At 43.5% G+C, this 12769-nt stretch overlaps 1 protein-coding gene across 1 annotated transcript; it reads left to right on the forward strand.

Annotated features, from left to right (window-relative positions):
* Positions 1 to 1388: 1388 nt before the first annotated feature.
* TMEM230 (transmembrane protein 230) lies at positions 1389 to 8766 on the forward strand. Its single transcript, XM_065892834.1, has 4 exons — positions 1389 to 1494; positions 3264 to 3377; positions 4934 to 5056; positions 7677 to 8766. Exons 2-4 carry the CDS (start codon positions 3279 to 3281, stop codon positions 7815 to 7817), a joined length of 363 nt encoding a protein of 120 aa, XP_065748906.1. The 5' UTR covers positions 1389 to 1494; positions 3264 to 3278; the 3' UTR covers positions 7818 to 8766.
* The last annotated feature ends 4003 nt before the right edge of the window (positions 8767 to 12769 follow it).

Genomic DNA, 12769 nt, shown 5'->3' on the forward strand with positions numbered 1-12769 from the left:
GCTCAAGAAATGAAAAGGGGAGAGTAGAACAAATATATAGTATTTTGTCATTTTTGCTTGCAGAAACTAACACTTTACAGAAGCTTAATGTACCCAAAGTTCTGTCAGCTTTATAAGACTAGCATTGTTACAGGCCAGTGTTTCATTAGCCTAGGGAGCCTTGTACAGGAGTCTTGGAAGTTTTAGTAGATCTCATAGGTCCCAAGGAGTATGTTTGTGCAAAAATAATTTCTCTAGCATAAGTAGCCTTTTGTGGGGACTTATTCCCTTAAAGGATGAAGGTGGCTTAATTCCATGGATGTTGGATTCAACCAAGAAAGTGAAAAAGGCCCAGCAGTAATTGTGCTACACGGTCACAAGTTGGCGTGCTGCATATTGAGAATTCCTTTATTGTAGTCCTCTTTTTCCGGTGTATTTTGTGTTTGGTGGATTAAATGACAGATTTCTTTCGTACTTGCAGTGACGGTAGAACTCACTGTATCCAGTAGGTAACTATTCATTACCTTTCTGTGCCTGGGGTTGGGGAAGGATATTGGCTGCAAAGGGGCCTGATGGAAATTTCTGGAGTGATGAAAATATTTTATCTACGTTGTGATGATGGCTCCAAGACTATATGTATCTGTCAAAACTAATCCATTTGTACTTTATCATATGTAAATTATACTTAATAAAGCTCGACATTTTAAAAAGTTTCACGTGTTGCAAAATGTCCCTTGTGGCCAGACCTCTTGCCGGGGTAAGGCCTGAAGACGAGGAGCGGGGAAACTGAAGCGCAAGAATGTGGGGCTACTCGAGAGTTGCGGGTAGGGTATAGGGTGGCAGAGACTGCGGCGCGGCCCGGGAAGGCAGCCTTCCCTGGGCATAGGGAGACCTGACAGCCCCGGCCTTCAGGGAGCTTCGCCGGCTCGGCTTCCGCCTCTCGAGGCGCCACTGAGCTCCCTACACTACCCTAGGGGCCGGAAAGAAACACGCAGCCGGCTAGCCCTGGACCTGTGACCCACGCGGCCCGGTTAGCTAGGCACTCGCCCGCCGCGGCGGAGGTGGTCGGCAGCCAGCCCAGCCCACGGCGCCTCCCGAAACCCCACGGGTCCCTAGCACACCGGGCACACGCCCGAAACCGGACGGAGAGTGGAACGAGGAGGCGTCGCTCCCGGTGACGCCACGTCCGGCGCGCTGCCTTGCGACACGCCATTTCCGGCTCCCAGCTGGTCTGGGGCGGGGACGCAGTGGTCTGGGGGCGTACTGTGAGGTCTCCGGCTCACCTGCTGCGAACCGTGAGCTAGCTTTCTGCGCGCGGGCTGCCGGGCCCGGGCTCCGGTAAGGCGTTCGTGCGGCGGGGCGGGAGCGGAAGAGCTCGACTCAGGTTCGCGGCGCGGCCCAGACTGCGCTCCCTGCCGAAATCAAGCCCCGAGTCCTCGGTGTGGAGCGTTCGTCCTCCCGGGGCACGGCTGGCCCTTTTCCAGAAACTGGATTTTGTTTTCCTTCTAAAATCATGTTGGTCCTTATTTCTCTTGTTGTCTCGCTCTGGAGGCGGGCAGGGAAGTAGTGTGTAGAGGCTCGTAGTGCAAGGCACTGTGCTAAGTGCTTTGCTGATGCTTTCAAAATTATTGCAACATTCAAGTGCTGAGGATATTTGGGGGTTGCGGTGAGGCTGGTAAAAAAAGCCTGTTGGGAACTTGGGCTGGTACCCGGAAAACATTGATTTACGTTTTTCCTTTCCCCTCTTTCAGAATTATTACTCTTTGCTACCAATAAGCATTCGTCTCCCCTCTCCTTCACGCCGTGCGCTTTTTTATGTTTTGATGCGGTGTATGAAGTTAATGTCAGAGTATGTAAACTATTTTTTTAAGACTAATACAAATCAGAGGTGATTAAATGCTCTCAAACCACCCACTTATTGGTAGTTTGGACTTTAAGTTTTATAGAATTAAATTTAGATTATCGTGTAGTCGGGATCGCAACACCTGAAAACATAGTATTTGACGGAATTTGATCTAACCCTTTTAGAAAAGCATGTAAGTAAGCATACTCTTATTTTTTTAATACTTGATTTCTGCTCCAGTATATAATTACTAAAAAGGGACATGAACATTTAGCACCAATTCCTTTATAATGCTAGTTAGTTTAGGTTGACAGTGGGCCACTTAAAACAGCTCATTAATATTCAGTATTAAGTATATATAAAGCACTTAAAACAGTACCCGTCACTTAATACTAGGTAATGGTTAACTGCCATTATAATGATGATGATTATTTGCAAAATGTCATACCAGAGGAAGGCCAGTCTTTATGTTTTTTTTTTATGTTGCCCTTATTGAAATACTTAATTTTCTTTTTTTAAAGATATGTTTCACTTTTAGAAATCAAATATCTTCATGATTAAAATAGATTTACTTGTTTCATTCGCATAACTTTATGATTTTCTGGAGGAAAAGTACACAAATTACAAATGTTTTTTCAATTTAAATGTCATTGTTTTTAAATCTTATCTTCTGTGTTTAAACTGGTGGCATAATAACTGTGATCTCATTACTATAGTCAGCTTTGACTATTTTGAACAAAAACCAGGTATTTATTCAGGGTTTTTTGTTTATTTGTTTTTAATGTAGCTGTAGAAGTAACCTGGAAAGTGCAATCGCTGCTTTCAGTGCTTGGGGTGGAGCAGAGAGGCAGGCAAATCAGAGGACCCTGGTACAACACTGGTAGCCAGTAGCTTATCCAAATTTACAACAAGAAGTTTTACAGATCTTTTGTATTAAAAGGATGATATCTATCAGAGGGAAATAGGCAAAATGCTGATGTGAATGTATTCCATTTCCCACCGTCTCTCCTCTCTCCCTGACAAATAAGAGAATCACTTGAGTATATGCTCCTGTTGCTTTTTCTGGAAGCAGGGACGGGGGACAGGCAATACTATAGCAGAATGGTTGAAATATCAAATGGACTTGGATTTAAGTCACCACCCTTTAACCTACTCGCCGTGTGACTTTGGAAAAATTAGGAAGCAGAGAAACATTGGTGGCAACATAAACATGAGATCTGGTTCTTGGCAAATGTCTTGATTCTTATTTTACCAGGACAAACCAGAGTAGATGCATAATGAGAATGCTTTCACTTGTCAAAGGAATATCAGGTTCTAAGAGCAATGGAGCCTAAATTGCCAGTTGCTAGTATGACATTGCAGCCCAGAACTCCAATACGTATAACAAACACATTGTTGTAGCCTGCAGACAATAATGCTTTTCTTTGTTTTCAGACTGTAGCTGTGTCAGCGTGTTATGATGCCATCTCGTACCAACCTGGCTACTGGAATCCCCAGTAGTAAAGTGAAATACTCAAGGCTCTCCAGTACAGACGATGGCTACATTGACCTTCAGGTAAATGCAGAAGGGACCTGATGAGATTGGCTGGCTCTGTTTCTGCTGAGTTAGCAGGGAAACCTTCCAGGTAGAGGTTTTGCTCACTGTCCCTAGATATTAGAGGGAGCAGCAGGAAAGAAACTCTGCTCTGAGATTTTCAGCCATAGCCTGCAGAAGGAAGGACCTTGGCAGAGCAGTTTCGAACCAATATAAATATTGTCTAAGAAATTTTAGTTGTAATGCCAGAGTTCAGTAGTTGCAAATTCTATTTAGTTAATCTGGAAATAATCAGATTGTCTTTTGTTAAGTAGAATTTTTTAAAGACTGTGTCATCAGTTTGTTTACACTTCAGTCAAGACCAGTTCATCTTTTAAGGGAGAAACTAACTGCTAAAGCCAACAGATTGTGGGAATCTTCCTTCTTTCCTGATGTCATGAGATCCAATTTATTAAAGGTATTCTTTGTGACAAACAATAAGTAAAACAGAGAATATTTATTAAGTTTGTGTCCTACCCAGATCATCGTTTATAAAATAGTTAATGGTGTAGCATCTCCTTTTACCCACTTCCCTTTAGAATAGAATATTTTAGGTGGAACCAGGACCGAAGAGGAAGTGGCAGGAACCCATCCTTTTAAATATAAACAAATCAATTATTCTCTGTACTTTTTGGACCCACACTTGAAGGAGAGAGTTTTGGGGGTTTTTTCGTTTTGTTTTTAAGTGCGTCTGGAAAGCTTCCAGTCAGTTAGGTCAGACACAACCATGAGCCAAACCTTAGGAATTTGTTTCTGAATCTTAACCTTGAATTGAACTTGTTAATAAGGCAGGTTATTTGCCTTGTGGGGCAGGCAACTAATGCTTTAGGAAAAGTTTTTGTTGTTTTTTTTTTAATTTTTTGCAGTACGCGGGCCTCTCACTGTTGTGGCCTCTCCTCTTGCGGAGCACAGGCTCTGGACACGCAGGCTCAGCGGCCATGGCTCACGGGCCCAGCCGCTCTGCGGCATGTGGGATCTTACCGGACAGGGGCATGAACCCGTGTCCCCTGCATTGGCAGGCGGACGCTCAACCACTGCACCACCAGGGAAGCCCGAAAAAGTTTTTTTTTAAAACCTTTGACTATATGCCAGCTTAACTTTGAATGCCAGAAATCACTTATTTTCTTTCTTATTTTCCAGAGCATGATGTACACTCTTAATCCCTGTAGATTAGTACAGCCTTCCATGTGCCAAGACATGTTTATTAAAAACATGTCTAATCAATGAATGACCATAAAGTATCTTTTGTTTTTGTAAGAAAATAATTTTTTTACGGTACAGTGAATGGTCTGTGGAATGAGACTAAAACGAGAAAGAATAACATTCTGGGACTCCCTCCCTCAAGTTATTGTTAGAGCAATAACTAGACCTTCGTCTCCTGCCAGTCCTTTTTCCTTTCTCTCCCAGAGCTGCATTGGGTAGTAGGACTTACGTCAAGACACACCAAGATTGTTTCCTCTTATCCTCTCTGCTTTAAAGTGTCTGAGCCCTGGTGTATTCATAATGCTCTTCCTTGTCTTTTTTTGTTTCTCTTTCAGTTTAAGAAAAGCCCTCCTAAGATTCCATATAAGGCCATTGCGCTTGCTACGGTGCTGTTTTTGATTGGCGCCTTCCTCATTATCATAGGCTCCCTCCTGCTGGCAGGCTATATCAGCAAAGGGGTAAGCTGAGAGGCTTGTGGGATTGCCATGAGATGTTTAAAATGTGAACCAGGACTCACATTTTTATATTCAGTATATTCCAGCAGAAAGGAGAAAAGGGTTTCTTTTTTTAGATTTTGTTCTCAGATAACAAGACATATTTCTTCCTTTGAGCTTCAACAAACTTCTCCCACAGTTCCTATGAGGTGAGTGTAGCAGGTAGGCAAATTTTCCCTCTGAGATGTTGGGCAGTTTTCCCACCATCTTAGTTTGGAACAGCAAAACTGAGCCTAGCGTTGAGGATTTCTGACTGATAAAGGCTATAACTGGAGTAGAATGCTGTTATTATAACTTTGCAGTTATACTGCTGTACTTAGTGTTTGGGGAGAAGCAGCGAGGCTTATATAGGTCTGGGGCCACTGACCAAGCCAGGACTTTTGGCTCATGGATCAGATCTTTCTTAAATTAGATTTGGTTGGAGTTCCTATTGAGCTTCAGTGTGATACCTTAGTAACCTAAAGTACTTTTTGGTTGTTCTTTCGTTTGGATTGTATACAGATGCTTATACACAGCGTCTAAATTGTTCTAAAGTAATACTGACAATAGTTCACATCTGTTCTTCAACACACACCAGGCCAGGGGATGATGGTCACATTGGTCTACAGAAGGAACAAAGCCAAGAGCTAAAACTGTGGGCATTATCCTTGGAACTGGGAATATTAAACACTGTCACAATAAAATGGCTACGTTTGGCTTTTGAGACCTGTCTCCAAGTTGCCTCAGGTCCTAAACTATTATGTGGCCACCAGAGGCATACTTGGTGCCATCTAAATTTGAACATCTAACTTCAGGACTGTGCCTTCAGTTAACTTTCATTGCAGCATGCATTGTTAATCCCAGGGGTATAGTCAAGATTCTATTAATGATGTGAAAATTTAGAGTGGAGGTGAGATCCACATGCAACAAATATCACTTCACCTTGTGTGGTTTGTAAAAGACTACTTTATAAATAAGGATAAAGGTGTTAATTAAGAAAATCACCTATAGCTTGTTTTGGTTTTTAGTTTGGGGTTTTTTTCACTATTATTGCAGACATTTCAAGCAAAACAGAAGTAGATGGAATAATATGAACCCCCACCACAACTAGGCATCAACATTTATGAATGTTTTGTTTCATCTATCCCCAACTTTTTTTCCTGTATACTAAAGCAAATACCAGATTTACATTTGCTGGTAAATCTGTAAATGTGCATCTCTAACAGTTTTTACATTAATCTAGGAGTGTTGTCTTGATACCATTTACCTGTTTTTCTATTCCTCATATTTCTTGCATACTGTTAGATTTAGGGACTTGCTTAGATTTAGTTGTACTTTAGCTTTGTTTTAGAAAGAATATTTCATAGGGGTGCTGTGTATTTGCTATTGCACATGGGTTCTCAAACTTCAGCATCTATCAGAATCACTTGGCAGACTTGTTAACACACAGGTTCCTTGACCCTGCTCCCAGAGATTCCAGTTTTGTAGGTCTAGGGTGAGGCGTGAGAATTTGCATTTCTAATAAGTTCCCCGGCAATGCTGGTGTTCCATGGACCACATTTTGAGAACCATTGCTATAGCATTACATTAGGAGGCACAAAATGGTTGTCCTAATTTTTAGTTGATATTAAGATTGATTACTGGGTTCAAGTGTCTTCAGCCTAATTCATTTATTATAAAATGAATTACCCTTTTCACTAAGGAATCCAGCTCTATCATTTTCCACGTTTATCAGCGAAAATTCTTCTGGAACTTTCTCAAAATCATTATTTGGTTACCCTGAAATACAATGTGTATAGTGAAGGTAGGAAAAATGTTTGATTATTTCTCTTTAATTATCAAATTTTTATAAAAATACACCTAGCAACCTCAAAAGGTAACCAAAGAATTGTTAGTATCACTGTAAGCTTATCATCGTTTTACATATTTGTGCTTCAGTCAACTGTAGTCTATATTCTTTTTAACATATAAATTGTCCCATATTTGGTCAATAGGAGCCTCTGCAGGTTACTCCTGTCTTTTTTTCTTTTTTTAAAAAAAATCTTTCTTTCTTTATTTGGTTGTGCTGGGTCTTAGTTGTGGCAGGTGGGCTCCTTAGTTGTGGCAGTTCGTTGCATCATGCATGTGGGATCTAGTTCCCTGACCAGGGATCAAACCCAGGTCCCCTGCATTAGGATCGTGGAGTGTTAACCACTCTGCCACCAGGGAAGCCCCCTACTCCTGTCTTTTAAAGCTGACCTAGGTTAGCCTTTGATAGCTTTCTTGTTTTCTGGCTCAGCAAGTTATCCCAGGCCCATCTGTACATTCCCTGCCCCCTCAACTCATAAACAGCAATTTCTCTAAGGAGCTCTGGTTTCTTTATGGGAAGTAGATATCTATGGTTGAACATGGATAATTTCTTTATAATTTTTAGTACTTTGTAGTTTTTCTGCAATTGATAAGGAGGCAAAGAGATGTAAATCTTTTGCCTTGGTAGTGTATTACCAAAATAAAGTGCTCTGAAAAGTATATGATAACTGATCCATGGATTGGACCCATGGCTTTATTTTATTTTAAAATTTATAACTTGCATGGTACTGATGTGTTTGCCTCCTTCTGCCACCAGGGGGCAGACCGGGCCGTTCCCGTCCTGATCATTGGCATCCTGGTGTTCCTGCCAGGATTTTACCACCTGCGCATCGCCTACTACGCATCCAAAGGCTACCGGGGATACTCCTACGATGACATTCCAGACTTTGATGACTAGCACACACCTCAGCCCTGAAGAAAAGAGTGATAGATGGGACTGAGCCCAGCTTTAAGACACTGAGCAGATACTATGGCTAAGGGCTAAGGAGTTCTCCAATTTGCAGATGTTTAACAAAACAGTGGCCAGATTTTATGGGTCCATCCTAAAGATGTTAACTGAGCTTACAGCTATCCATGTCATCAGGACAGTCTCTATTTTTCATCTCCCGGCCCTGGCAAAAGCTCCTGACAAGTTTTTCCACATGAATATGTATCATGAAAAGTAGCAATGTTAATCGTATGGGAAAGTGGGAGGTTATTCTGTACTGGAATGTGTTGCTGCCACCACCCTTTTTAGAGTTGAGCATTCTTTTAAATAGTCCTCATTGTTAATATGTTCTTGTGGCAAATGGAAGAACGCAGTATGTCAGATTTCTTATTACTAAGTAATTTATTTTGAAAATATGTAAGTATCTTATCCCTATATTCTAACTTTGTGTTCTAGTGGAAAACCGTGGTAAAATCAAATATCAGTGTGGTGCACCTCTAATATTTTTTACTTGCTTTCTTATTAACAGCAACTAGGAATTTTTTAAACCTCAGCAAATTTTCAAACTGTAAACACCTTCTCTGTTCACCAGTCCTTGGCCAGCTCTGATCTGGTTCACTGACAGGTTGGCCAGCATATAATTTGGATCATTCTGTCCTTTGTAAATCTAGATGTTCTGTATATCATACCTTTAAGGACGAGACTTTTGGCTGTTTCCTAAGGAAAAAATGTAGATAAGTGGTTATTATTTATAGTTTTTAACCCTGTTGTTAGCACCTCGTATTATGATGTCATTCTGCTGAAGATTGTAAGAACTGGCCTGGATCTGTAGAGGACAAGACTGCCTTAGTTTGATTCTGTTTCCTAACTTGCAAAAAGTGGCTTGTATTCAAAAGAAATTAAAATGTCAAAATCTAAATCCTAGACTTAAAAGATAACTTTAAACCTATTTTAGAAAACATTTTAGTGATTATATGATATCTTTGATCCCAATACCTAGGACTACCTTCATTTTTAGATAACTGGCATTGTGCATTAGACTGTTTTCCAGTCATTCTTTTACTCTGAAGTTATGGACTTGGATGATTAGAAGCCTGCAAGTGCCATTAGCTGAGATTTGGAGGGCCGTGGGTAGAGCATTGTTATTGGGGAAGATGACTTCAACTTTGGATGTATTAAATTTAGATGTCTACTTAACATCCAAGTGGAGATGTTGAGTAGGCGATTGCAATGTGCAGTTTGGAGTTCAGGAAGGGAGTCTATGCTATAGTTAGAAATTTGGGAGTCAGTGTTGGGGCAATATCTAAGGGCTGTGGGGCTGGATGAGATTACGCACGGAGTGAGTACAAATGGGAAAAAAAGCTAGGCTAGGACTCAGGAAGTGAGAGACAAAGAGAGGGTGATCGGAAGCAGCCTTCAAGGATAGGTACATTTGGTAATGGGAGGGTTGGCTGGGGAGTCCAGTAGTCTAATTAAAGTTCTTGGGCCTTGACAGTGTAGATGTGAGGAAATATATAAAACTTTATCCTGGACAGTGTTTGCAAAGCAAAGCTAAGACCAGAAGGTTTTGGCCAAACTAAATTATTTGGTCCTTTTCTTTTTTTTTTTTTTTTTTTTGCGGTACGCGGGTCCCTCACTGTTGTGGCCTCTCATGTTACGGAGCCCAGGCTCCGGACGCGCAGCCTCTGCAGCCAAGGCTCACAGGCCCAGCCGCTCCGCGGCACATAGGATCCTCCCGGACCGGGGCACGAACCCGTGTCCCCTGCATCAGCAGGTGGACTCTCAACCACTGCACCACCAGGGAAGCTCTCCTCTATTTCATTTTAATACTTGGAAAAACCCTGAGTTGGGTAAGATTCTTAGGTAATAAGTTGATATTTGGGACTCACATTTAAGCAAAGCCTGAATTTCCCTTACCGAGTATGAAAGCCAGATGCCTTTAGGGGCTGGACAAGTAAAGGAATGGAGGGCAGAGGGATGGGTAGGATCAACGGGAACCAAGGTCAATTGTCAAATGTATATTTTATCTAAAAGCAGCCTTCCTGCTCCTTCTAAAGCGTTGGCCAAACCATGTGCCCTAGCTTTATAAAGATTTTCTATTTATTTATTTATTTATTGGCTGCACTGGGTCTTCGTTGCTGTGCGCGGGCTTTCTTTAGTTATGTCGAGCAGGGGCTACTCTTCATTGCGGTGCATGGACTTCTCATTGTGGCAGCTTCTCTTCATTGCATAGCATGGGCTCTAGGCACACGGGCTTCAGTAGTTGTGGCACAGGGGCTCAGCAGTTGTGGCTCGCGGGCTCTAGAGCACAGACTCTAGTTGTGGCGTATGGGTTCAGTTGCTCTGCAGCATGTGGGATCTTCCTGGACCAAGGCTCAAACCCGTGTCCCCTGCATTGATTCTTAATCACTGTGCCACCAGGGAAGTCCAATATAAGGATTTTCTTATTTGCAACAATAATTATGTCTCTCATTAGTCATTTCCAAAGCTAAGTCCTCCCCAGTTGCATCAGCTATTCTACATATGATGGCAGTTTCAGACCCATTTCTTCTGGATAAGCTTCACCTGGTCAGTGTGCCAGAAGCATATTGATTGCTTCCTTTCTGCCCAGAATTTTAGGTGCTGAGGGTACAATAGGAAAGGATAAGACTTGGTCGGTGAGGAGCAGAGGTTGCAAACTAGTGGCCACAGATGTTGGCCAGAATTGTTTTAAAAATGGTAAAGTTCACCTGATCTTGATTTGGGGCTTTTTCTGGAAAATCAATAGATTTTTCTTGCTGAGAGGCAACCAACTGGAGCAAAGTAGTAGTGAAGCAGCTTTGAGCAGAGTTCTCTAGTTCACTGCAGGCCCCACCACTGCTTGGTTACTTTTGTACCAGACCTTCTAGTTTTCTTCATTAAGGGCAAAGAGTGGGTCTTACATTCCCACAAAGTCTAGCACAGTGCTTGTGGGGATTTAGGTTTATTGAATGAAGGATCAAAGTCAAGAGTGTGTTTCTGTCCCAGGACACAGTGTTCCTTTGAGGTACCGACAGATGGGCTGGTACCATTTGATTCAGACTTTCCTAAATGACCCTCTGTCAGCTGCCTGGGAGGGCAGCTACTCTGTAGACAGATTTGGTGCTCCCTGGTGAGACAACTCTCTTCGTGGCACCCTCTGCTCAGGCCATTGAGCCCAGTTCACAACCACCTGCAAGTCCCCTCCTCCAGGGTCATGCAGTGTCCCTGCTGGCTGGCACAGAGGAACATCCGTTACTGGTGCAGTGAGGGAAGCTGGTAAAGGGACAAGAACAGCCTTGATTTTCTGCTGAGTTTCAAAGGGCAATAAACCAAATCAACTCACCTTATTTGCCTTGCTCTGTCATCTAATTTCCCATCCCGAGGCTCCTGGCCTCACATGTATGGTCAGTTATGGCTTAGTGCCAGGGTAGGAAGGGCATAGACTGAGTCTTATTTGTCACAAGGTATTGCACAAATTACTTCTGGAGCCTCAGTTACCTTGTAATGTGGGGATAAACCAGTTCCTACCCGTAGGGTAATTGTGAGGAGTAAATAAAACAACGTGGGAAGGTGCTTCGCACAGAGCCTAGCACTCAGTAAGTGGAAGCTGCTGTTTGAGAGTGAAGAAGTTCACTCCTTTGGCTTCAGGGAGTAGTGCCTGGGGTGAAGCTGAGGAGGGGAGGAGAGAGCCCATCTGTTATCCCTGATGCCAACCTGAAGAACCTGCTATTCCATGGCGGAGCGACCCCAGAGCCAGGGGCCAGAGCCAGCACAGCAGTCAGTCCCACCAAGGCAGGGCTCCCTTCCCTGACAACTGCCTGTGGGAGGGGGTGAGGAGGTCTCCAGACCCTGCCCTTCTCCAGCGTGCAGCTTCTCCAGTCCTTCTCTGGTTGAACAAGAGAGGAAGGGGAGGACCAAAGCATCCCACTGTAGCCAACACGTGGGCCACCGGAGGCCCTGCAGGGAAGGCTGTGCAGATGAGATGATGCAGCTGGAGTATGGTCAGACCACCTCTCCCTGGAGCTTGTTCTTCCCTCCCCTTTCTCCCATGGACCCTGTTTGCACCTCTTCTCTTCCTGCACTTCCCCTTCTCAGTCTTGCCCCTTGCTATTCAAAGTGTGGTCTGCGGACCAGCAGCATCAACAGCATCCTGGAGCTCGTTGGGTAGGCAGAATCTTGGGCCTGCCCCAGACTGCTAAACCAGAACCTGCATTCCAACAAAACCTCTGGGGGAACATTACCTGTCAGTGTCTGAGAAGCACTGATCTGGGGTATCCCGTGCCTCAGTCCATTCCCTCCCTTTAGGACTGGACCTCCTCTGATAGTGCCAATGGCTAGGAGTAGGGGCACCTAGAAGGTTAGTCCCTCCTCCTCCATCCACCATTATTCTCCAGCTAAAACAGTAACCCCCAGTGTCTTGGGGAAGCTTCATAGAAATGGCACAGAAACAATGCAGGAAAGCTTTGTGAAGATCCATTTTTGTGAGCAATGAGAAATCAAAAGAGAAGTCCCACAGATGGGGAAGGTCTGTGGCAGGAGTGGAAGCATGCTTTGGTGCTCTGAAGGCCAGGGGAAGGGACAAAGTATACTTTATGACCCAATGAGAGACAGGATGTTTTGTCTCGGTTTCTGGGGGAGGCAGACCTGGTGGCTCAGGAATTTACCCTGAACACTGAAGTGCTGGCTTTCCTCCCTGTCTCCATGGGTCTCTAATGCCTCCAGTATTTCATTCCTCTCACTAACTTGGGAAGAGCCACTAGAAAATGCTCCAGTCTGGGAGATAAATGTTCTTGGCCAAGATGCTAATCCTTTGAAAGGGTTTTCTCTCGGATTGATGGCCGCCGAGTTTGCTCTGAGATCACCACCCACAGGACCACTATCCCCCTACAACTGAAAAGATGGCAGCAGCAGAATCACCAACA

Source organism: Phocoena phocoena, chromosome 15, assembly GCF_963924675.1.
Source record: "Phocoena phocoena chromosome 15, mPhoPho1.1, whole genome shotgun sequence".
Classification (NCBI taxonomy): domain Eukaryota; kingdom Metazoa; phylum Chordata; class Mammalia; order Artiodactyla; family Phocoenidae; genus Phocoena; species Phocoena phocoena.

Bases quoted from the DNA above. Each gene is read 5' to 3' on its own strand.
- TMEM230 (XM_065892834.1), top strand. From the start codon at position 3,279: ATGATGCCATCTCGTACCAACCTGGCTACTGGAATCCCCAGTAGTAAA. The intron at 3,378-4,933 runs GTAAATGCAGAA...TTTCTCTTTCAG, and splicing joins ATGGCTACATTGACCTTCAG to TTTAAGAAAAGCCCTCCTAA. The intron at 5,057-7,676 runs GTAAGCTGAGAG...TTCTGCCACCAG, and splicing joins CAGGCTATATCAGCAAAGGG to GGGGCAGACCGGGCCGTTCC.